This window comes from Bufo gargarizans, chromosome 1 (genome assembly GCF_014858855.1).
Source record: "Bufo gargarizans isolate SCDJY-AF-19 chromosome 1, ASM1485885v1, whole genome shotgun sequence".
NCBI lineage: Eukaryota > Metazoa > Chordata > Amphibia > Anura > Bufonidae > Bufo > Bufo gargarizans.
The window spans coordinates 351,742,110-351,768,469 of record NC_058080.1 but is presented as its reverse complement, the minus strand read 5'-3'; the positions used below and the strand labels follow the sequence as shown (position 1 = coordinate 351,768,469).

The 26,360-nt window shown below is 45.3% G+C and overlaps 2 protein-coding genes across 9 annotated transcripts in view; one reads left to right on the top strand and one right to left on the bottom strand.

The window, feature by feature from the left end:
- PIP5K1C (phosphatidylinositol-4-phosphate 5-kinase type 1 gamma) overlaps positions 1-15,091 on the bottom strand; it is a 99,311-nt gene extending 84,220 nt beyond the window's left edge. For 6 of the 7 annotated variants that reach the window (XM_044268690.1, XM_044268699.1, XM_044268677.1 and 3 more), the window contains exons 1-5: positions 14,953-15,091; positions 8,327-8,355; positions 6,687-6,752; positions 6,415-6,545; positions 6,219-6,336 (exon numbers count right to left, since the gene is read on the bottom strand). In XM_044268690.1, the coding sequence (XP_044124625.1) occupies positions 6,219-6,336; positions 6,415-6,545; positions 6,687-6,752; positions 8,327-8,355; positions 14,953-15,034 (426 nt within the window). In that variant the 5' untranslated portion in view covers positions 15,035-15,091. Of the gene's footprint in view, positions 1-6,218; positions 6,337-6,414; positions 6,546-6,686; positions 6,753-6,846; positions 6,962-8,326; positions 8,356-14,952 lie in introns of all 7 variants that reach the window. The other variant, XM_044268725.1, reaches the window with a different exon arrangement.
- Positions 15,092-15,197: 106 nt separating this feature from the next.
- The window catches only part of TJP3 (tight junction protein 3), a 108,749-nt gene continuing 97,586 nt past the window's right edge, over positions 15,198-26,360 (top strand). For both annotated transcript variants that reach the window (XM_044268652.1, XM_044268658.1), the window contains exon 1: positions 15,198-15,570. The gene's annotated coding sequence lies outside the window, so the exon portion shown is untranslated. The remainder of the gene's footprint in view (positions 15,571-26,360) is intronic.

Here is a 26,360-nt window from a genome sequence, read left to right as displayed (position 1 = left end):
TGCATGAGCCCTTAGGCAGAAGAAAGAAATAATTACTCTTAACGGTAATTGGTTTTCCAATAGCTGCCACAACAGGACTTATAGGAGGGATGCCCCCGCCCCGGACAGGAAACAATGGCGTAGAAGCCTCCTCCCCCTTACCTAGTCAGTCAATAAGAGAGGACACAGAAGTAATGCCACAAAAAAAAAAAAAAAAAAAAATCATATGTATTAATAACCAAGGACAATTACATCATTAGAACGGAAACAAATCTTAGCAGAACATAGATCCATGTAACAAATATATCAGCGAGGGAATCCCAGTGCCGTTGTGGAGGCTATCGGTAAAACCAATTACCGGTAAGAGTAATTATTTATTTTCCCTAACGCCTCTACAATGGCACTTAAAGCGAACCTTTCATCAGGATTTCACATAATAAACTATTACCAGTACCTTATAGATATCCTCATTGTGTTTCAATGCATTCTTGTGCCGCTTTCCTGGGATGGATATTCATGAAAAAAACGAGTTATAAAGTCCTCGTCTCCAGCTCCTGAAGTCACGCTCCTGAAGTCAAGGGGGTAGCCCTTCCCTCACTCCGGGCTGTACCTCCCCTGCCCTAACCCCGCCTCTAAGTAGTGTAACTGACACCCGGCTCAGTCGCCGGGACCGCGATTGTACAGGCGGCGCATGCGCCGGACTCGAACGCGATCCTGTAACTGAATCGCGCGTGAGGAAGAGAAGACAGGCAGGCATCGGGGGACGGCGCGTGCGCGATTCAGTTACAGGATCGCGTTAGAGTCCGACGACGCATGCGCTGCCTGTACAAGCGCGGTCCCGGCGACTGAGCCGGGTGTCAGTTACACTACTTAGAGGCGGGGTTAGGGCAGGGGAGGTACAGCCCGGAGTGAGGGAAGGGCTACCCCCTTGACTTCAGGAGCTGAGACGAGGACTTTATAACTCGTTTTTTTCATGAATATCCATCCCAGGAAAGCGGCACAAGAATGCATTGAAACACAATGAGGATATCTATAAGGTACTGGTAATAGTTTATTATGTCAAATCCTGGTGAAAGGTTCGCTTTAAAGGATTAACAGAGTAATAGGATCAGGGAGGGACAGCAGCAGAAAGTACCCTGCGCCCAACTGATAAGTCCTGGTTTTTAAGGATGTCCAGTCTAGCGATTGAAAAATGTCATAGGATTGGCCCAAGTTGCGGCCCTACATATCTCTGTTCTAATGATACTGATGCCGCCTCGGCCCATGAGGTTGACAATGCTCTGGTGGAGCGAGTCCTTAGCCCAAGCTGGAGGTCTTTCTGCAGGTAAGCTAGCTTGATCATATTTTTTATCCATCTGGATATCGTAGATTTGCTAGCCCCGCGACCTTTGTTGGGCCCTTGGTACTGTAAAAACAGTTGGTACGAGTGCCTGAAGGATGAGGTTCTGTTGAGATAGCAGATTACATCCAAGTTGTGATATTTATTCTCTTTTTCCGAAGGTGGTGAAGGAAAGAACGAGGGCAGCAATACTTCTTGTTCGCAATGAAATCTAGACACTACCTTAGGTAGGAAGGCTGGGCAAAGTGTCAGAATTATGCAGTCATCGAGGATCGTCAGATAAGGAGGTTTATATGAAAAAGCTTGGATCTCCCCAACTCTTCTGGCAGTTGTAATGGCCGTAAGGAACACGGTCTTCAACGTGAGAAGTCTCAAGGATATTTCTTCTATTCGCTCAAATGAAGGAGACATTAAAACAGACAGCACTAAGTTAAGGTCCCAGAGAGCAACGGTAGGACGGGCTACAGGGGTCTGTCTCACTGCACCTTTAAGAAAACGCTTTACTAGAGAGAAATCTGACAACTTGATGTCCAAAAACACACTTAGGGCTGACACCTGCACTCTAAGGGTTGCTGTTCTGAGGCCTTTGTCAAGTCCAGCTTCAAGGAACTGCAGAATTTGAGGAATGTCTGGCAAAATTACATCACCTGTGAATTTCTGAAAGGCTTTCCAGGTCCGCAGATAAATTCTGGATGTTATGGGTTTTCGGCTGAGCATAAGAGAGGAGATAACTGAATCCGAGAGTCCCTTCTTTTTAAAAAGGTGCTGCGTTTAGTCTCCAGGCCAACAAGTTCAAGTGTTTGACATTTGGGTGATTTACTGGGCCTTGATAAAGGAGTCCAGGATTCCCCTGCCGAAAGATGAAGTAGCAGGGGGAAACAGGATCTTCTCGGCCAGTGAGGGGCTATAAAGATTACCTTGGCCTTTTCTTCTTATCAGAGTCTTTGATATTAGGCTGAAGAGAGGAAAGGCGTAAAGAAGACAGTTTGGCCATGGTCGGGATAGGGCATTTATCTATAGTGGCTGGTCCCTTTGGAAGAGGGAACAGAACTGTTTGGTCTGTTTGTTGGTCTTTGTTGCAAACAGATCTACTTTTGGAGTCCCCCACTTGAGACACAACTTATGAAATATTTGAGGATTTAGGGACCACTCTCCCTCTTTCAGAGTCTGACGGCTGAGGAAGTCGGCCAAAGAATTTTCTTCTCCTCTGACATGTAATGCTGTAAGGGAAATAAGGTTGCTCTCTGCCCAGAAGATCTTTTCGCTTACAGCTGCTAGAGAGCAACTCCTGGTTCCTCCCTGTTTGTTTAAATAGGCAACCGTAGTAGTATTGTCTGAGAAGACTTTTATACTTTTTGGTGATGTAGGCGTAAAGAGAGCGACCATGACGTTGTATACCGCTGAGAGTTCCCTTAAGTTGGAGGAGACTTGTAGCAGATCTGTTCCCCAAGTGCCTTGGACCACTCTTCCGTCTGAGTGACCTACCCAGCCGATGCTGCTGGCATCTGTGGTTATGATCATTTGATCTCCTTGTCTCCAGGAAACTCCCGTCTGAAGATATTTTTACTGACTTCGGGATCATCACTCGCTTTTTCCAGGGCCGAGGAGGTGCCATCCCAGGAAGATAGAAGGAACACCTGAAGTGGTCTTGTGTGGTATCAGGCCCACCTTACTGACTGGATCGTTGATGTAAGGATACCTAGAATTGTCATGAGGTTTCTTACCGTTGTGAATTTTTGACTGCAGAATAGCAAGACTTTTTCCTGGAGCTCGATCTGTTTGTTCTGTGGAAGAACAAGACATTGATGGGAATCTAATGTTACCCCCAAAAAGGTCTTCCTTTGTGCCGGATTTAAGTCAGATTTTTTTAATTTTAACGTTTGCTGTCCCACGTCTGCTAGGTGGGACAGAAGGGTCTCTGCACAGGGAGCGACTACTAGAAAATCGTCAAGGTAAGGTATAATTTGAATGCCTCTTAGGTGAAGGGTTTTGACAACCTCTGCCATGATCTTTGAAAATACCCTTGGGGCTGAGGAGAGCTGTGAATTGAAAGTGACAGAGCCTTTTTTTTAATATAATATTAATATAAAAAAAAGACAGCAATTCTTAAGTACTATTGATGGGTCATAACAATTGGGATGTGGTAATAGGAGTCCTGAAGGTCCATAGTCGCCATTAAGCAGTCTGGAGGCAGGACATTTATGGCAGATCTCACCGACTCCATCGTGAAGCTCTTGGAAAAGATAAACTTGTTTAGGCCTTTTAGATTTATAATCAGTCGATAGGGGATTAAAAACCCTTGCCCTGTTCTTCCGCAGAAACCTGACGAATTACGCCTTTCTGAATCAGAGACATAATTTCTTACTCTAGGCAAGATTGTTTCTCTCGATGAGGCAGAATTTTGTTGATTATGTAACGGTCTGTTGGTACCAGGGTGGATAAAAATCAACGATTAAAAAAAAAAAAAAAGATTTTTTTTTTTTTTTTTTTAAATCAGATTTTTTTTTTATAATCAAATGCTTTGAGGAAAATATATTACCATCCAAAGGTTATTTCATTATGAAATAAAGATAACTTTTTAAATTATGTAGAATAAGGCTATATATGTTAAATTTTTTTTGTTAAATTCCATTAATCCATTCACAATGTCATGCTCTTCCAGAGGTTTTTGTATAATTACCTGGTAGTTTTTCTGCCTACAAGATATTATCACAGATGCTTGGTTTAATTTTGGAGTTCTCAAAACTGAATTTATAACATGAAAAGAGTTGAGAAAAAGATCTTAATCCTAACTTCTACAAACCTATAAATACAGAATCAACCCCTTCACTTTTAACAGCAGTAGCTTCTTCTGCGGGCGTTGAAAGAATATTCTCTTCCTTTGGACTCGTTCATTCTAAATTGAGAAATCGTTTGGGTCCCGATAAAGCAGGAAAGCTTGTTTTTCTTTTCCAGATTATGAACAAAGAAGAACATGAAGATGATGAGCGAGCCACAGAGGACATTATTAAGATTTTCTTGTGTAGGCTGGGCTGACAGTCTAAATTTAAAATATATATATTTTCTTTAGCCAAATTAGTTAACAAACATGGATGTTTAAGCAAATAACATGCTGTAATGTTATTGTTTCAGTTGAATAAATCCTATTTAAATTGTTATTATTAAAAAGGTAATCATTATTTTTCTCCTTCCTAAGTACAACCGAAAAATTGTCCAAATATGAATCTTTATGTAAAAAACTATGATTTAAATCAAGCCTTACTGACTAGTGATTTAAATCAAATCCACCCTGGTTGGTACTGAAAGAAACTCTAACATTAGGCCTTGACTTAAGGCGTCTACCACCCAGGGAGATGCTCCCATATTTTCCAGACGGCAGCAAAGCGGATTAGTCTGCCCCCCACTTGATCTCTGGAGTCATTGTTTTGAGGATGAAGCATTTTCGGGGGTTAAAGAGAAACCCTCTACCTCGTCTAAAGTGGTACCAAATAATCTATCGCCTTCACACGGGATGGAGCATAGGCGCTTCTTGGAGCTCGCGTCCCCTGACCAGGTGCGGAGCCAGACAGCTCTTGTGGCATTTGATAAGGCTGCTGATCTGGCAGAGAGTTTCACCAAGTCCGCTGATGCATCAGCGCAACCCTTTTTTTCTGGATCTTTCCACTCCCTAGCAATAAGAGACTTGACATTATTGTGATTGGGGAAGGTTCTTTTCTTCCTTTCCCCTAATCCTTGGTACATCTGGTCTTGTACGGAATGAGCCTTCTTCACCTCCTCAATATTCATAGTTGCTCTGATGATTTTTAAGAGCCCATCCGTTTCTTCCGGCTGAAAGAGGGGTTTCCCCGAGCAGTCTTCAGAAGAGGAGGAGTCTGACTCGGAAAACACTTCCCCTTCATCAACCCGGCATCAGAGGCTAGAGATCTTTGAGAGGTGGATGGTCTTGGGGATGACGGCATTCTTAGGTCTACTGCCGCATTAACTTATTTTATTATTGACCTCAGACTCGAGAAGGGAAGGAGATTCCTCCGAGATAATTTTTTCTGTGCACTTGGGGCACAGATGTTTTTTTTGATTTGGAGGAGAGGGCTTTGTGACAAATGGCAAATATTTTTCATGCCAGATCTCCACCAGGCGGTTTCGGGGTCGCCGTCTATCTGGCCTAAGATCAACACAATGGGGAGCACATTTAGAGACCAGCAAAAAAAAAGGCCAGACCCTTCACCGATGGTGGAAAGCAGCAGGCACCAAGTGCAGCAATATAAAGTATAGTACAGTATAGCATAAACAGCTTTAAGCATATCTCTCCTCTGGGGAGGAGGCTTACCGGGCTGAGGGCAGAGGGATTCACGGGCTTTCTTGCGGTGTATGTCTCCAGGGCCCAGCATGGTCAAGCGTAGCACGAGGACGCTGTACTGCTTGAGGAACTTTTAAATTCCGCGCCGCTGGAGCTCCGCCTTCTCGCAAGATTCTTTTGCCCAAGGAGAATCTCACCCGCTGACATCAGATCCTGCGATAGTTCCCGGAAACTATCGCGTGTGCGCCCAGGGATGCCTGCAAGCAGGGCTTATTCCCAGGAACAGGAAGGGAGGCCATGCGTCCCCGAGGCCCCTTTCCCTGCTCCAGCCCTCCCACATAAGTGTGGGGAAGGACCCCAGGGTCCGAGGGGAGGCTGGGCGGAAGAAAAAAAAAAAGTTTCTCCTGGACTCCAGGAGCGGCTTCCATGTACGTCCGTCAGACAGGAAACAACGACTGACTAGGTAAGGGGGAGGAGGCTCTTAAATCTTCTGCGTCGTTGTTTCCTGTCTGGGGCGGGGGCATCCCTCCTATAAGTGCCGTTGTAGAGGCGTTAGGTGAAGAAAGAAAAAATAAAATTAAAATTTATAAATTAGACACTTACCAAATAGTCATCTGGGCGAATTCCAAAGAGTTCTCGAAAATATCTGAAAGCCACAGGGGCATATGTCTTAAAGCGAAAGTCCGGGTAATGATGGGCAGGAGTAAGATTGCTGCCTTCACTGCAAATTAACCAAAAGGAGTCAAGATCAGTGAGAAGTCTTGGGTAAGCCCTCACACTCTAAATTCAATCTCCTCACCTAGGAAAAAAGATGCTCTCAACAACATAGAAATCTTGCATCAGGACATCCCTCTCTGGTTTGGAACTCAGATTGCCCACAGTATATCCAATACCCAATTGTATGGCACCTTTTAATGTTGATGATGTGGTCTGTGGAGTACACGGTGGTTAGTAAAATATTACTGAGGGACATGTAAATATATGGACGCATATATATTACTCTGTTTCGTCACAATTGATAGACAAACAGACATTACCTACATGTGCACCAAAGATCTGCTTATAGCTAACCTTTTTATAGGTGGTTTCTCCTGATGCATCTACTCCACGGTGCCCAATTTTCTTACCAGCTCCTGGCTGCATAAATAAAGGAGAGACTTACTGTAATAAGTGGTCATTAAAAAACATTTGTATGGTTTTCTGCAAATACTACTTTTTTATTGGATCATACCTCAATAAGAAAGACTTTCCGTCTGCATCTTTCATACTAATTCAAATCAAAAAGTATACTGAAGCTAAATGCACACCTCAGGTCACATCCACGTGGATTTCAAGGTAGAGTTTCTCTATGTAAGACACAGCATCGGTTTCAAAGTCAATGAGGGACTGACAGACAACCTATTAAATGGGACTGACAGACAACCTATTAAATGCTCTATGATACAAGCCAGTATGATGCACAGCTACAGAGCATGCCAGGTATGCAAATTATGCAGCCATCTTGGCTGATGGGCCTAGAGTGAGCACACAGCAACAAGCACATCACATTAGTAAGGAAGGTGTGGGGAATGGCCCATCATTTCCATACAGGGAAAGAGTCTGTACGTATTAGCACCTGCTGACTTCGGTGTTCCTCAAGTCTGGTTCTCGGGGCCCACCTGCTGGTCATGTTTTTCAAGATTAGTATTGAGCAGGTGATATAATTGGTGTCCGTGCATCAGGTGGGATATTCTCAAATCATAAACGGTAGGTGGGCCCTGAGGACTGGAGTTGAGAAACACGGCTTTAGGGCATCCAATAGATGCCTTAAAGGGGTTATCCAATCCTAAAAATAAATAAAAAGCCCCCCGTAGACTGGGCCCCCACGCTGAATATACTTACTCAGGTCCCTGGTCCCTGCACTGCCGCTTCTCCCCGTGCCTGGATGAAAACATGGCATGTGGGGGACCAGCCTCCCTAGCGCCCCTCGCAATGTTAGGGAGGCTCGTCCTCGCCTGCCATTGGCTGCTGAAGGGAGCCAGGGAGTATGATTTTTTTTTTTTCAGGTCAAACATGCTATGGGGCCAAACTAAAAACAGACCAAATCTTGGAAACCCATATAAGAGCGCTGTCAGCATGATAGTGAAAGTTGTTAGCTGCTGAGAAGATAACTGGAAATTGTCAACCACTATGGAAGGAATATATTAACACATTTTCCGCCACATTTCTCGCACATAGCCTCGTTGTCATTTTGAACTTTCCTGTTCACCTTTTAGAGTCAAATGATGATGAAACTTTAGCAGGTATAAATTTAATTTACTGATACACACAGATGGACCAGAGGTGTGTGCCTCCTAATACATTTAGTGCATCTTATGCTAGCACACTTCAGATTAAATTTCCCTCTAAGCCTATGCAACAAAAAACTATCGTGGGTATTTATCAACTGATCTGCGCCAGTGTTCTGCCATATAAGTGGGAGGGGTTAAGATGGAGGGCGTGGTCAGACATGTTTCAACAAATTTAAAAACAGAAAATGCCAAAATAAAAAGGTGCAAACCTGCACCTGCTCATAGCAGGCATTACGGAGGCAGGGTAACTCGATCTGCTATGCAGATTCACACAGCTCCAATTCACTAAAATAGAGGTTACGGTAACAACGGAGCGCCAGGACAACCCCTTTAACCCTATATGGCCCATGAATACACACTTATGCACAACAGAATTCTTACCTCTGAAGCCGCTCTCTTTCCAATGACATCTATTAATATAGAAAACGGAAACACCCATTAGTGCAAAACCTGAAGACAAGTGAAGTCATATACATTTTTGTATCCTATCTTTGCACTAATAAAAAAAGGATGAATTCGTCTTGTTCATATAAACTTCTAGATGAAAGACAATGTAAAAAACAAAAAAAGGACTTGGGCTACTTTCACACTAGCGTTTTTTGTGCCTCAGTCTTGGATCTGCAAAAACGCTTCCATTACCATAATACAACCGCATGCATCCATTGTAAATGGATCAGTTTGTATTATGTCTCCTATAGCCATGACGGATCCGTCATGAACACCATTGCAAGTCAATAGGGGATGGATCACTTTTCGGTTTCAGAAAAAGGATCCGTCCCCATTGACTTACATTGTGAGTCAGGATGGATCCATCTTGCTCCGCATCACATTGCGGACAGAAAAACGCTGCTTGCAGAGTTATTCTGTCTGCGATAGAAGTGCAATCAGACGGAAAGGAAATCAATCTGGTGCATTCCGTTTGGTTCAGTTTTGTCCCCCTTGACAATGAATGGGAACAAAAGAGAAGCGTTTTTCTCCAGTATTGAGACCCTATGACGGATCTCAACAGCGGAATTGAAACGCTAGTGTGGAAGTAGCCTTAGGCCTCATGCACACGGCCGTGCCGTTTTTTGCAGTGTGCAAAAAAAGGAAGCTGTCCGTGTTGCCTTCCGCAATTTGCGGAATGGAACGGGCGCCGGCAATATAAATGCCTATTCTTGTCCGCAAAGCGTGGACAAGAATAGGACAGGTTATATTTTTTTTTTAGCGGGGCCGCCAAACGGAACCACGGATGCGGACAGCACACAGAGTGCTGTCTGCATCTTTTGCGGCCCCATTGAAGTGAATGGGTCCGCATCCGAGCAGCCAAAACGGCGGCTCGGATGCGGACACAAACAAAGGTCGTGTGCATGAGGCCTTAGCAATACACAACTCCGGGGCTGAGTACTGGCAGCTCGTCTGTAATGCACATTACAACAATCATAGAAGGGGACATCCACTCTAGTTGGTTACCCAATTCATTCGGAGACTGCCAGGCATAGGGCTTGACTCAACAGCAGTGGCCGCCATAGAATAATACTGTGCATGGCACAGGTAATTAGCCCATGTGCGATGTTGTGTTAAGAGCAGGGCTGGACAAGCTGGAAGCATCTAGGACCGCAGATGTACAGGTTGCATCAGGAAGACTACAAAGCAGTGCAGCCATTTTGGATGGCAGAAGAGGAGGTCGGAAATTAAAAGATCTGCAGCTCCAAACATGAAATGCAAGCCACCGGTTATCGGTCAGTGTTCTGTTTGTTCCCCAGTTACATTAATTTTATTCTGGAACAGGAGGGTCACTTTTAACCTCCTCAGGAAAGTTCATCACCAGCCTGCCAGCCAATGATCATCGCTGGCAGGTTGGTGACTTTTAAATAATCGAATCAGAATCCATATAACACCATATATTTATAAATATAATGTGTTAAATGGCTTCTGTGCTCCTCTGCTGGTCCTTTTCATCAGTTAGTCCCAGCAGAGGAGCACACATCACAGTGAGTACACACCAAACACTACACTTAGCCCCCAGATCACCCACCCATCACCCCAATTAACCCCTTGATCACCCCTGTCAATCACTAGTGAAAGGGAAAAAAGTGATCAGTGTAAACTGTCACTTTTTCTCACTAGTATTGACGGTTAGGTTTTAGGCTAGTTTAAGCCCCTTTGTTAGGTAGTTAGCATCGGTTAGCGCCCAGCACACCGCAGTCACTTATTCGCTGATTAGCGTATCGCTAATCAGCTTTTGTACTTTTATAGTATCTGTAAGTGATCAGAACTGATCACAGTCAGATCTATAGTAGTATTAGTGTCACCTTAGTTCGCCCTCCACCCAAAACGCAGTGTTTGCCCGATCAGGCCTGATCGGTCGCCCACACGTGCGTTCACCCACGCCCACCCCGCCGTAGTGACAAAAAATGTATTTATTTTTTATCACTGCACAATCACTTCACAAGTGCTGCGGCAATAAATAAAAAAATCAAAACTGATTATTTTTTTTATCAATCGCAGCGGCTTCCTGTACTTCGCTAGCCTCCCATTTGTAAGACAGGCTTGCTTTTTTTTCTTGGGTATTCTCATCGAATACCCCCTAAATTTAGTTGACCAAATGGCAAGTAAGGGGTATTCTTCTAAAGAGGCCTACAGGCTTCTGACCCAGTCGGATGAGGAGTGGGAACCCTCATCTGACGAATCCAGCGGGTCAGAATACGAACCTGTAGAAAGCAGTGGCAGTCTGACCCAAAGTTCGGACTATGAGGTTGAGGTCCCTGATACCACCAGGCGTACCCGACCCTGTGTTGCTAGACCACAGATTGCACAGGATCCGCTTCAAGGGCAGCAGAGTGGGGCTGGCGCTGTCGGATTACGTGGTGAGACATACACCAGCAGCGCAGCCCATCCTGGACCTAGTACCAGCACTGCCGTAGAACATGGTGAAGTGGCGAGCACCAGAAGGGCAGTTGAAGCTGGTACGGTGGCACGTGCATTAGTTCCCCCGTCGCAGCCACCGCACAGACAGGCCCGTAGAGCCCCTGAGGTGTTGGCAAACCCTGATTGGCAGCCCCCAACTTCAGCCGCACCAGTAGTTCCCCCTTTCACCGCCCAGTCTGGAGTTCGTGTTGAGACCGCTTAGATCGGATCGTTACTGGGGTTTTTCAGCTGTTCTTTACTGCGGAGCTCTTGGACTTAGTCGTGGCAAAAACAAACCGGTATGCCACTCAATTTATAGCCGCCGGGAAGCTTTTATGCCAGTCTTTCCGGTGGAAACCGGTCCAAGTTTCCGAATTTAAAACTTTTCTGGGCCTTCTCCTCAACATGGGCCTGACAAAAAAAGCATGAATTGCGGTCATATTGGTCCACGACCCCAATTCATCACATGCCCAGGACACTATTTGAGACCATTCTGCACTTTAGTGACAACAGCACCTCTCGTCCCAGAGGCCACCCAGCTTTTGACCGGCTCCACAAAATTCGGCCCCTCATAGACCACTTTAACACCAAATTTGCAGATTTGTATACCCCTGAGCAAAACATCTGCATAGACGAGTCCCTTATACATTTTACCGGGCGCCTTGTCTTCAAACAATACATCCCAAGCAAGCGCGTCCGGTATGGGGTCAAATTGTATAAGCTCTGTGAAAGGGCCACAGGCTATACACACAATTTTCGAGTTTATGAGGGTAAAGATCAGACCCTGGAGTCGGTCGGTTGGCCTGACTACCTGGGGAGCAGTGGGAAGACAGTCTGGGACTTTGTGTCACCCTTATTTGGCAAGGGGTACCATCTTTATGTGGACAATTTTTACACAAGTGTGCCCCTCTTCAGGCATTTGTTTTTAGAACAGATTGGCTGCTGTGGCACCGTGCGACCTAGTAGCCGGGGCTTCCCCCAACAGCTCGTTACCACCCGTCTTGCAAGGGGGGAGAGGGCTGCCTTGTGTAACGAAGAACTGCTCGTGGTGAAATTGAGAGAAATGTTCTGTTTCAAATTTTATCTAAAGTTATTGTTAATACATTTATTGCGTTGCGGCCTGTTTTTTATTTTATTTTTTATTTTTTTACCTTCTAGGTGGACCAACCGATCAACCAGCTGCAGCACTGATGTGCTTTCTGACAGAAGCATTGCGCTGCTGTCAGATTACACAAAAGTCGGTGTATGTGGCGCTGCAAGACGAGATTTCTCCTCTGCAGTAAAAAAGATACGTTTGCTGAGGCTTATGAGCTGAGGGGCAGTGTTCATATGTTTTGGCAAACACTTTGTATATAAAAAAAAAAATAAAAAATTCCGGCAATGATTATATTCATCCACATCGATTGATGTGAATGGAGAAATCGGGTTTGCCAGGGCATACGAGCTGAGTGGGTTTGGATGTTGGGCGGAGCACCTATGTCTTTTAATCCCACATACCAGTTAATATTCTATATGTGCACTAGCCTGAGCTACCTTTGTGTGAGCATGTAATGCAGCGCCCTTCCAAAGATGTTCTTAAGGTGGTCTTTTTCTCACGTCCCACAACAAAACCTACCGTAGCTAAACCATTGACATTAGGTTGACTCATCATGCAGAGAAATCAGGTTCACTGCCTCTGCTCAGGAAAACCCTTAATTTGTTCCTTTAATGAAACCCCGTTATTGCCTTCTGCCCATAAGCACAAGAGAGCAGATGAGGGGGATTAGACAGATTTAGGAGGGGAAGTTCAGGATGGCAGTGGCTGGATTTAGTCTCCGAGAGGGGGGAGTATGAAAGATTAATCGGCTGATGACATCATCTCCATATACAATCTGTACACTCTGCTAAGCCGCATGTGCAGAGAGCAAGCTCTGCTGCCCAATTACGTCCTGTGCAACCCAATGCAGAGATGCTCTACACTGGAAAAGGCCACCGGTCAGCACTCTTCAGATTACAATCTCTAGTCTTCTTTCCATTTCTTCACACATGAAATTAAACTTGGCATTGCTATTAACAGCTTGTACAACGCTATGACTAGGGCTGGAGACATCCCACAGAAAGATTTCAAACTAAGGCCTCATGCACAGCCGCAATTTGCAGTCCCCAATGCACAGGCAACGTTCATGCGGCTGCCACAGATGGATCCAGATTTAGACTTAAATGGGTCTGTAATCGGTCCACACCGCAAAAAAAAAAAAAACAGATGAATGGATTTTTATTTTTTTGTTCTTTACATTGGAACCCTATGGTGTCGGAGGTGTATATGTTAAAGTGGATGTCTCATTTTAGGAATTGGTGACATATTGCTAGGATATGCCACCAATGTCAGACAGGTGACAGAACGGAGCCCTGAAATTGCACGGAATCGGGACCCAAAAGCGAAGGAGAACTGACAGCACATGCTCTCCATTAACTTCTATGGGAGCCCTGAAAACAGCCAAGTGCAGTCCCATAGAAGTGAATGGCAAACACACTGCGCATGCACGGCCGCCTCTCCAGTCACCTCTATGGAACAGCCTGAAATAGCTGAGGTAGCAATTGGCAATTTTCGGAACTTTCATAGAAGGTAATGGAGGATAGCCACGCTTGTGTTCTGGAGGTGGGAGCAGGTCCCAGAGGTGGGAACCACACCTATGTCATTGGTGGCATATCCTAGCGATAGGTCACTAATTCCTGAGATGAGCTACCCCCTTTAAACGTGGAACCAAAACATGATGTGGACACAGCCTACGTATGTTAAATGGGGACTGACACATGCTCAGGAAGGAAATTGAATTCTCTGCCCACAACTGAAAATTTACACTGAGCAAGCGCTGGTTCACTGCAGCATGGCCTGTGTAGGACGTCGCAGATTAGCGCTGAATGTGCTGGACACTTAGGAGCTCTGGTAACACCCAGTAGGCATGGCTGCTCTAATTTCCATCTGGTACAGGGGACATCACTGGGGAAAGAGCCATACATTTAGAATTGTGCGTACGTGTGCTACGTTGTGGGAATGGTCTAGAGCAGGGATGCCCAACCTGCGAGCCTCAGCTGTTGCAAAACTACAACTCCCAACATGCCTGGACAGCCTACAGCTATTAGAGCATACTGGGAGTTGTAGTTTTACAAGAGCTGGAGGGGTGCAGGTTGGGCATCCCTGGTCTAGAGTAGTAACTTCGTTCACATCATCGTTAAGCCTTTCCGTTCTCCTACTCCGTTTAGGAGAACGGAAAGGACGGATAAGCACATAACTGACGCCAAACTTAGTCAAACGGAGCCTGAGGACGCCATAGACTATAATGGGGTCCGTTATGTTTCCACTCAGAAGATGATTTTTAAGCGGAGACAAAAGTTGTGCATACAGGACTTTTGTCTCCACTTAAAAATCATCTTCTGAGCGGAAACATAACGGACCCCATTATAGTCTATGGGGTCCTAAGCGCTCCGTTTGACTCAGTTTGGCGTCAGTTGTGTGCTTATCCGTCCTTTCCGTTCTCCTGCCCCTAAACGGAGCAGGAGAACGGAAAGGCTGAACGGTGATGTGAACGAAGCCTAAAACGTGGTGGGAATCTAAGTACAAGACTACACAGGCACCCAATTACACTGGGTCCAGACTCAGTGGAGAGTAAAACCAACATGCATGCACTATAAGCAAGGAACTCAAAGTAGAGGCGCCTGCGTCTGCTAAAGTCCAGCGCATGCACATTGCCTCAAACGGCTTTACTGGAGCCAATTAATCAAAAAAGTCTAATGCAACAATTAACGCTGTGTACACTTTTGCAATTATTGAAAAAAAATATATATAATTATTATTAATAATAATAATAATAATAATAATAAATAATAATAAGCTGTGTACACTTTCACAATTATTGCAATATATATATATATATATATATATATATATATATATATATACACACACACACTTTGGGATTATGTTGATCCTGTCATCACAATAACAAGAGAGAGGGTAGAGACACACAGATATCAGACAGGACATAGAGATGGCTACAATACATGAATCCAGGAGGTGCCCCTCCATAGTCCACTCCGCTGTGAGCCGATACGTGCTCCAACCCCTAGGAAGTACTCACCTTCCCCAAGCTCGGCCGTGGACTCCCCGGCCGCCCGCTCCGGGCTCTCCGCACACCCCTCATCTTCCTCGGGCTCCTCCATCCTCCACTAGCCTCTCTACCGTTCTCTTGACAGCTTCGCCGGAGGTCTTGCCTCTTACGTCATTACGTTCTGCAGCGCTTTACGTCACTAGTCAGAAGGGTTCCCTCTTCCTATAGGGCGGAGCTTGGGAGACAGTGACCGCCATCATTGCTACTGGCAAAAAGAGTTCCCGACAAAGTATTGAAAGAGTTATTGAGTGGAAGCATGACAGCAGTATTGCAGTGTGACTCGTGTACAGCCCTGACGGCGGCAGACATAGTTCATGTACTTCTGTCAAGTGCCCGATAATAATAATAGTAATACATATGTGCGCGTCCCTTCGCGTTCACTTTCTGTAGAGATGTGAGGTAATTCAATAAAACCTCCTGCAGCCATTCACTGTGTAGCTTGTGAGGCTGACAGCGGGTCCGCGATGAAGGGGTTAAAGTGCAGCACAGACAGGGTTAACCTGGCGGAGAGTCTGAGGCGATACCAGGAAATGCACAGTGACTGGAGACACCTGTAGAGAGAGCACCGGAGCTGCCCGACCTCACCAGGTAGGAGACCCTCTTTCCTTTTAGGGCTCATGCAACCAAACGTATTTTTACTGTGTAGTCTGTGTCCATTCTAGTTTTTTCGGAACCATTCACTTCAATGGGTCCACAAAAAAACTGAAATTACTCCGTGTGCATTCCATATCCGAAAGTCCACATGGCCATTCCGGAAACAAATACAACAGGTCCTATTCTTGTCCATTTTGCGGACAAAGATGGATCTGCAAAAAAACGGATGTAACGCGAATGTCACACAGATTATTATATATTTTTAGTTTTTGTGGATCCGTCCGCAATTTGCGGATTCACCATACACAGCTGCCGCCCAGGCCACCCATAATAGAAATGCCTATTCGTGTGGGCAAAATGGAGAAGAATAGGACATGTTCTATTTTTTTCGCGGTGCCTCGCAATGGAGCAACGGATGCGGACAGCAATGGAATGTTGTCTGCATCTTTTGTAGCCCCATTAAAGTGAATGGGTCCGCATCCGAGCTGCCAAAAATGCAGCTTGGATGCGGAACTAAACAACATTCGTGTGAGTGAAGTCTTAGGCCTCTTTCACACGCACAATACGGATTGTGTCAGGGTGCGTTCAGTGAAACTCGCACCATTTTTCAAACAAGTTCATTCAGTTTTGTCTGTGATTGCGTTCAGTGTGTCAGTTTTTTCCATGCAAGTGTAAGGCTACTTTCACACTGGCGCTTCTAGGTCCGCCTGTGAGATCCATTTCAGGGCTCTCACAATCGGCCCAAAACGGATCAGTTCAGCCCCAATGCATTCTGAAGGGATAAGGATCCATTCAGAATGCATCAGTTTGGCTCCGTTCCACCTCCATTCCTTCTGGAGGCGGACACCAAAACGCTGCTTTACAGCATTTTGGTGTCCGCCTGGCGGTGCAGAGCCATACAGATCCATCCTGACTTGCATTGTAAGTCAATGGGGACGGATCCGTTTACATTGACACAATATTGGTGCAATTGTAAACGGATCCGTCCCCCATTGACTTTCAATGTAAGTCAGGACGGATTGACTTACACTTACTTTTTTTTATTTTTTTACTGAGTTATGCAGACGGCTCCGTGCTGAACGGATACAAGCGTTTGCATTATAGGTGCGGATCCGTCTGTGCAGATACCAGACGGATCCGCACCTAATGCAGGTGTGAAAGTAGACTAATAAGTTTTGATCTGTTTTTCACACGCGTGGAAAAAAAAAACCTGAAGACTAACAAACAACATCTCCTAGCAACCATCAGTGAGAAACACATTGGGGGGAATATTTGAACTCCGTTCTGCTCGAGTCTGTGTTGGCATACTTTGTGCCACATTTATCAATCGTGTCAGGTTGTTTGATACATTTGCCTTGTCCTTAAACCTAACACTTATGTATAGAAAAGCTATTCCAGTTTTCCTACTCCATTCTCCTCCTGGAGTGAGATTTAAAACTTTTTTTAAAAGTTGAGAAGTCTGGAGTGAAACTCATTAACATAGCTAACCACGCCCACTTTCCCACCCATATTACAAAACTGCAGTGAGTGGTGTACACATGCAAAAAGTCACAATTTTTTGCGCAATTGCATAAGTTATGCACAAGCGAGTGCAAAAAAGTTGCAAAAGCTCTATTTTGTGACTTTTTGATGCCAGAATTCTGGAGTGAAGGTATGATAAATCAGGGCCATTGCCCCCAGACTACATCCGGATGCAAAGCATTTTTCACTGATGCCCCATTCATTTCTATGGGACATGGGCTGCGATTCTTACACAACGCAGAAATGATGGGTGAAAGGGGCCTTAGGCTGAGGCCGCACTGCGACGGGGGAGCTTAGGCTGAGGCCGCACTGCGACGGGGGAGCTTAGGCTGAGGCCGCACTGCGACGGGGGATCTAATGATTGTCAATGGTGTCACAGTGTGACGTGTGACTGCAACATGACAGTTGCAAAAAATCCAGATGTGATGGATTTTGAGTTGCAGGTTGCAAGTCGTGCACAACTTTTACTTCATTGACTGTAAGTATCATGTGAGTCATCTGTAATAGATTTTATAGCTATATCACAGCTATAAAATAGTTTCACCACAGCAGGTTGCAGACACATTGCACAGCTTTCTATGGCAGTGTAGCCCCAGCCTAAAACCACAACCAAATCGCAGAAATGTTGCATTATTGTCTATGACAGGGATCAGAAGCCTTTGGCACTCCAGCTGCTGTGAAACTACAACTCCCAGCATGTAAACTTGCTTGGCTGTTCTTGTAACTCCCAAAGAAGTGAAAGGAGGATTGTGGGAGTTGTAGTTTCAGAACAGCTGCCGTGCCGGAGGTTGCTGATCCCTAGTCTATGATGACAGGCACTTCTGGACTGTTGGTGTCTCATCACGACCCTGGTGACAATCGGATACAGTGTTGCGCTGTGACACTGATCTTCATGTCAAGGGTTGCCCGATTTATCTGGGAAAGCAGGGGGACAAGTTCAACCCACCTGAACTGATTGTAACTATTCGAGAGAACAGACTTGTAGTTCACCATGAAAAAGCTCTTTACACCTGTATCACATGCATTGGATTTTCCAGCATTTTTAAAAGCTTGATTTTCTTAGCGTTTTTTGCGTTTTTCGTGGCATTCAATATTTTGTAACATGTGCATTTTCGAGTCTTATAGAGAAGCCTATGGGAAAAATACAATAGTCTCAGGATGATGCAATTTTTCAAAGGAGTGCCATACCCCTCCTCCCTCCAAAACGCTTTACAATAATTGGCAATGCCCATGAAAATGCCACAAAGAACGCTGCCAAGTGCCAGGTTAGCAGCAGATCTGTGAAGGTCACCTGATGGAAGCTAACATTTGCTCTTCTGGCATTGTTTCCTTATTTGACTTTCATTGGGAGGTAAAGCGTATCTTCCCTGTTTGCAGCACAGCTGAATCCAATCTAGTGTTCTATGTTATCAGCCATGTCATACGGCGTGTAATGTGGAAAGTCTGTGAGGCCATGATCTCCATTTCTGGGAGCCTCCAGACTTTTTCATTCACTGTCTTAGGGTCTATTCACACGTCCGTTTTTTCTTTCCTGATCTGTTCCGTTTTTTGCTGAACAGATCTGGACCCATTCATTTTCAATGGGTCCTGAAAAAAAATCAGACATTGTGCTGTCCGTTTTTTTTCAGGACCCATTGAAAATGAATGGGTCCTTAGGCCTCTTTCACACTACAGTTTTTTGCGTTCCGTATACGGTCCGTTTTTTGCGTTCCGTATACGGTCCGTATACGGAACCATTAATTTCAATGGTTCCGCAAAAAAACGAAATGTATTCCGTTTCCGTATTTCCGTTTTTCCGTTCCGTTGAAAAGATAGAACATGTCCTATATTTGGCCGCAAATCACAGTCCGTGGCTCCATTCAAGTCAATGGGTCCGCAAAAAAAACGGAACACATACGGAAATGCATCCGTATGTCTTCCGTTTCCGTTCCGTTTTTTGCGGAACCATCTATTGAAAATGTTATGCCCAGCCCAATTTTTAATATGAAATTACTGTATTTGCCATACGGAAAAACGGAACGGAAACGGAACCACAACGGAAGCAAAAAACAGAACAACGGATCCGTGAAAAACGGAACGCAAAACACTGAATTCAACATACTGTAGTGTGAAAGAGGCCTTAAAGGGCAGATTTTGGGCTTAGTCTGTCAGGTCCCATCCATTTCCCCAGGGCTAGAAAATGTTTAACCCCGAAATCTTACATTTTGAGAATAGATTATTAACTTAGATTCTTGTGTGTTTAACCCTTCAGGAGTTAGGCACTGCCCCCCCCCTCCCCTTAGTTTGTGTGCAGTGAGTAGAGCTTTCCGCCCTTATGTATACTTCTTGTGGGCAGCACAGTTGACCGCTTCACTTCAAAAACATTCCCTCCCTATGCAAATAGAATAGCTGAACAAAAGCTGCTCACAAGGCACATGCCAAAGATCTAGTACTTCCAGGACCTGCACCACAGGGAGCGCCTACGTGACCCTGCACTGTTACCTGCCCCCCAGACTGGCCTGGTGCACTGACCATCACCTAGCTCATCTACAAGCCCCCCGTAGGCCCAGCTCCAGTGCAGCTTTACTCTGCCCATTCAGTGCCTGCAGGGTGAGTTTCGGTGGAATCATAACTAGTCAAACAAGCTGGAGAGGTTTTGTTCCTGTGTTCCTCTGCCCTCCTGGTCATGAAAGTTTGCAGTTTATAGACTTCGCTTTTTATAGTGTAACACCGGTATGTGCCCTTCTTAAAGGGACACTGAGTTTTCAAAGGACTTCATGTGTCATAGAGACACATCAAAAGTTTTGATCATGGGGGTCTGAGTGCTGAGACTCCCACCAATCCCTAAAAGGAGGAGAGAGAAGTGCTATCATATCAAGCTCTCTGTCCTCACTACTGGAGAGGAAGCAGGACAGACTCAATAGAAAGTCTGTGGGCCTGTCTCAATCCTGTCCCCTGCAGCGAGCACTTCTCACCACTGTCCTGAGACTCTATGACATATCAACAGTTTTTGAAAACCCAGTGACCCTTTAAACTTTAGTTTGATGGGAGAACTGTTGGTGTAGCCACACGTTCGGGTTTCTTGATGCAGTTTTGGAAGACCAACCCTCCCCTGCCTTGTGAACATAGCCTAAGGCCCCATGCACACGGCCGTGTTTCACAGCCGTGTGCGGGCCGTGGAACCGCGGCCTGGATCCCTCCTGAGAGCAGGAGCGCACGGTGTCACTGGTTGCTATGACGCCGTGCGCTCCCTGCTGCCGGCACAGTACAGTAATACACTGGTATAGATCATATCATTGCGGCGGCAGCAGGGAGCGCACGGCGTCATAGCAACCAGTGACGCCGTGCGCTCCTGCTCTCAGGAGGGATCCAGGCCACGGTTCCACGGCCGTGTGCATGGGGCCTAAGGAGAATATCTGAAGACCGTACCTGTAGTTGTCAGTCTGATGACTACATCAGTCTACGGCCTCATGCACATGACTGTTTTTCGGGTCCGCATCCAAGCCGCATTTTTTCGGTTTGGATGCGTACCCATTCACTTGGGGCTGTCCGCATCTGTTGCACCGTTTGTGGGCCCACAAAAAAAATAGAACATGTCCTATTCTTGTCTGTTTTGGGAACAAGAATAGGCATTTGTACAATGGGCCGCCCGTTCCGTTCCGCAAATTGCGGAAGGCACACGGGCGGCTTCCGTTATTTGCGGACCGCAAAAAACGGCATGGTCGTGTGCATGATGCCAATGCCTTCTGACAGCCACTTTCTAGATGGTTTGCGTGATATTAAAAGTGAAAACTTTAGGCCCCATGCACAAGACCGTATCCGTTTTGCAGTTCACAAAACATGGATACCAACCTTTTCCCATTCCGCATATCCCACCCTATGTTAAAAATGCGTATTCTTGTCAGCAATACGGACAAGAATAGGACATATTCTATATTTTTTGCGGTATGGTGGAACATTGTGCTGTCTGCATTTTTTGCAGCCCCATTGAAATTAATGGGTTCGCATCCGAGCTGCAAAAAATGTGGATTGGATGTGCCCAAAAATATGGTAATTTACATGGGACCTTACAGTGAATCTCTGACTGGAATACCTGGAGAAACCCTGTCCCTATGCCTTATTAATGCAAACATACATGTAAGGGATTTCTGTTAGCGAGAGTGGCACACCCAGGTATCGTCACCCATTGCTTTGAATTGGCACAGGGTAATAATGCATTTGTGTGACCACCTGCAAGGTTCAATCAGCTGTTATCATTGGGGGCTTGCAAGCCAGACCTGCAGAGATCAGCTAATCACTGGGTACATTATTTCTGTGGAGTTGTTCTAAAGTGTAGCTAAGGCCTCTTTCACATGATCATTACTTCAGTAGGATTTTTGCAACAGTATTTGTAAGCCAAAACCAGGAGTGGGTCCAAAACACAGAAGAGGCACAAATATAAAAAAAAAGCATGGATGACATCCACGTGAAAAAACTGAACCACTGAACACAATCGCAGACAAAACTGACCGCACTTGCATGCAAAGCTTTCAGTTTTTCCTGAACAGATCCGGACATATTCTGTATTGTTCGTGTGAAAGGGGCTTTATTCAAAAGCAGTCCCAGTATCAGGGAGGAAATTACAGATAAGTACTGACCTGTATAGTTGTGAATAAAACACTTGGGCTGAGATATAAACTTCCTATTTAGCTGCAGTAGTCTCTTTGGTGTCTCTCCTGGAGTCCTGCTTCTGCTCACTCCTTCCCCTCAACATAGACTTGAATGGGATAATGTAATCTGATCCTCTTTCACATGAGTGATACTGAATGAGTCAGGGTCTGTTCAGGGAAAAACTGATGGTTTTGCGCAGAAGTTGAAACAGTCTGGGCTGAGTGTGTGTTTTTTGCTCAGATGCAATATATATATTTTTTTTTCCTGAATGCAAAGATGACCCAATAAAACAAATGGGTCAAGAATCAGTCTGGATGCTATGCGTTCGCTACACACATCGCATCTGGGTGGAAAACTCGTTTGTGTGAAAGAGCCCTTAGTGAGAAGAAAGCCATCCAAGGCTGATTTCTCATGATTTTCAAAGACAAAGGCATTTTAGAAAGAGAAGGGGAAGAAACAGCCGATGACTCTAGAATAAGACCTTTTAAGACCTTTCTCTCTGGTAAGGTATATTACAAAGTTTCTTATGGTTGATTGTACTATTGATTTATGCAAAGTTGTGTGAAAAGTCAGTGATCATTTAAGACAACTCCTTTAACCACCTCCGGACCGCCTAACGCACATGTGCGTTCCGGAGGTGGCAGGCTGGCGCACAGTCACGCATCGGCGCGTCATCTCGCGAGACGCGAGATTTCCTGTGAACGCGCGCACACAGGCGCGCGCGCTCACAGGAACGGAAGGTAAGCGAGTGGATCTCCAGCATGCCAGCGGCGATCGTTCGCTGGCAGGCTGGAGATCCGAATTTTTTAACCCCTAACAGGTATATTAGACGCTGTTTTCATAACAGCGTCTAATATACCTCCTACCTGGTCCTCTGGTGGTCCCTTTTGTTAGGATCGACCACCAGAGGACTCAGGTAGGTCAGTACAGTCGCACCAAACACCACACTACACTACACCCCCCCCCCCGTCACTTATTAACCCCTTATAAACCCCTGATCACCCATGATCACCCCATATAAACTCCCTGATCACCCCCCTGTCATTGATCACCGCCCTGTCATTGATCACCCCCCTGTCAGGCTCCGTTCAGACATCCGTATGATTTTTTCGGATCCGCAAAAAGCATACGGACGTCTGAATGGAGCCTTACAGGGGGGTGATCAATGACAGGCGGGTGATCACCCATATACACTCCCTGATCACCCCCCTGTCATTGATCACCCCCCTGTCATTGATCACTCCCCTGTAAGGCTCCATTCAGACGTCCGCATGATTTTTACGGATCCATGGATACATGGATCGGATCCGCAAAACACATGCGGACGTCTGAATGGAGCCTTACAGGGGGGGTGATCAGTGACAGGGGGGTGATCACCCTGATTACCCTGATCACCCCCTGTCATTGATAACCCCCCTGTAAGGCTCCATTCAGACGTCCACATGCGTTCTGTGGATCCGATACATGTATCCATGGATCCGTAAAAAATCATGCGGATGTCTGAATGGAGCCTTACAGGGGGGGTGATCAGTGACAGGGGGGTGATCACCCTGATTACCCTGATCACCCCCTGTCATTGATAACCCCCCTGTAAGGCTCCATTCAGACGTCCGCATGCGTTCTGTGGATCCGATACATGTATCCATGGATCCGTAAAAAATCATGCGGATGTCTGAATGGAGCCTTACAGGGGGGGTGATCAGTGACAGGGGGGTGATCACCCTGATTACCCTGATCACCCCCTGTCATTGATAACCCCCCTGTAAGGCTCCATTCAGACGTCCGCATGCGTTCTGTGGATCCGATACATGTATCCATGGATCCGTAAAAAATCATGCGGATGTCTGAATGGAGCCTTACAGGGGGGGTGATCAGTGACAGGGGGGTGATCACCCTGATTACTCTGATCACCCCCTGTCATTGATAACCCCCCTGTAAGGCTCCATTCAGACGTCCGCATGCGTTCTGTGGATCCGATACATGTATCCATGGATCCGTAAAAAATCATGCGGATGTCTGAATGGAGCCTTACAGGGGGGGTGATCAGTGACAGGGGGGTGATCACCCTGATTACCCTGATCACCCCCTGTCATTGATAACCCCCCTGTAAGGCTCCATTCAGACGTCCGCATGCGTTCTGTGGATCCGATACATGTATCCATGGATCCGTAAAAAATCATGCGGATGTCTGAATGGAGCCTTACAGGGGGGGTGATCAGTGACAGGGGGGTGATCACCCTGATTACCCTGATCACCCCCTGTCATTGATAACCCCCCTGTAAAGCTCCATTCAGACGTCCGCATGCGTTCTGTGGATCCGATACATGTATCCATGGATCCGTAAAAAATCATGCGGATGTCTGAATGGAGCCTTACAGGGGGGGTGATCAGTGACAGGGGGTGATCAGGGAGTCGATATGGGTGATCACCCCCCTGTCATTGATCACCCCCTGTCATTGATCACCCCCCCCCCCCCCCCCTGGTAAGGCTCCATTCAGACATTTTTTTTGGCACAAGTTAGCGGAAATTTGTTTGTTTTTGTTTTTTCTTACAAAGTCTCATATTCCACTAACTTGTGTCAAAAAATAAAATCTCACATGGACGCACCATACCCCTCACGGAATCCAAATGCGTAAACATTTTTAGACATTTATATTCCAGACTTCTTCTCACGCTTTAGGGCCCCTAAAAAGCCAGGGCAGTATAAATACCCCACAAGTGACCCCATTTCGGAAAGAAGACACCCCAAGGTATTCCGTGAGGGGCATATTGAGTCCATGAAAGATTGAAATTTTTGTCCAAAGTTAGCGGAAAGTGAGACTTTGTGAGAAAAAAACTAAAAAAAATCAATATCCGCTAACTTAGGCAAAAAAAAAATAATTCTAGGAACTCGCCATGCCCCTCATTGAATACCTTGGGGTGTCTTCTTTCCAAAGTGGGGTCACATGTGGGGTATTTATACTGCCCTGGCTTTTTAGGGGCCCGAAAGTGTGAGAAGAAGTCTGGGATCCAAATGTCTAAAAATGCCCTCCTAGAAGGAATTTGGGCCCCTTTGCGCATCTAGGCTGCAAAAAAGTGTCACACATCTGGTATCGCCGTACTCAGGAGAAGTTGGGGAATGTGTTTTGGGGTGTCATTTTACATATACCCATGCTGGGTGAGAAAAATATCTTGGTCAAATGCCAACTTTGTATAAAAAAATGGGAAAAGTTGTCTTTTGCCAAGATATTTCTCTCACCCAGCATGGGTATATGTAAAATGACACCCCAAAACACATTCCCCAACTTCTCCTGAGTACGGCGATACCAGATGTGTCACACTTTTTTGCTGCCAAGGTGGGCAAAGGGGCACATATTCCAAAGTGCACCTTTTGGATTTCACCCGTCATTTTTTACACATTTTGATTGCAAAGTTCTTCTCACACATTTGGGCCCCTAAATTGCCAGGGCAGTATAACTACGCCACAAGTGACCCCATTTTGGAAAGAAGACACCCCAAGGTATTCCGTGAGGGGCATGGCGAGTTCCTAGAATTTTTTATTTTTTGTCGCAAGTTAGTGGAATATGAGACTTTGTAAGAAAAAATAAATAAATAAAAATCATCATCATTTTCCGCTAACTTGTGACAAAAAATAAAAAGTTCTATGAACTCACTATGCCCATCAGCGAATACCTTAGGGTGTCTACTTTCCGAAATGGGGTCATTTGTGGGGGTTTTCTACTGTTTGGGCATTGTAGAACCTCAGGAAACATGACAGGTGCTCAGAAAATCAGAGCTGTTTCAAAAAGCGGAAATTCACATTTTTGTACCATAGTTTGTAAATGCTATAACTTTTACCCAAACCATTTTTTTTTTTTGCCCAAACATTTTTTTTTTTATCAAAGACATGTAGAACAATAAATTTGGCGAAAAATTTATATATGGATGTTGTTTTTTTTGCAAAATTTTACAGCTGAAAGTGAAAAATGTCATTTTTTTGCAAAAAAATCGTTACATTTTGATTAATAACAAAAAAAGTAAAAATGTCAGCAGCAATGAAATACCACCAAATGAAAGCTCTATTAGTGAGAAGAAAAGGAGGTAAAATTCATTTGTATGGTAAGTTGCATGACCGAGCGATAAACGGTGAAAGTAGTGTAGTGCCGAAGTGTAAAAAGTGCTCTGGTCATGAAGGGGGTTTCACCTAGCGGGGCTGAAGTGGTTAAAGGGGTTCTGCTGTTTCTGAATCAATGCGAACAGCATGTGCTATCCACCTGCAGGAAAGGTGGATCATTAGATCACTTAAGCCACATTCACACGTCTGTGTCCACGCTCAAATCTGTGAAAAGTTGGTCAGTGATGCAACCATGAAGCAGCCCGTTAAGGATCTATGTGTGGTCTGTGTGTCAGTTTTTTGCTGTCCGTGTGTCATCCGTGTCTCACCGACATAAAGTGCTGACAAATTTCAGTTTCAATGGGAAGCAGCAAGAAAAAAGAAGCGGCATGTACTATCTTGGCACTGAATCTTGCATTTCATAGAATGGGAAGCCGCCAAAAAATGTTTGTTTTGCATAGATCCGCAGCAGGAATGCAGATTTGCACTGAAGTATACGTCCCGGCAAAAAAAACTCCATCAAAACTGCACAAAAAGAAAG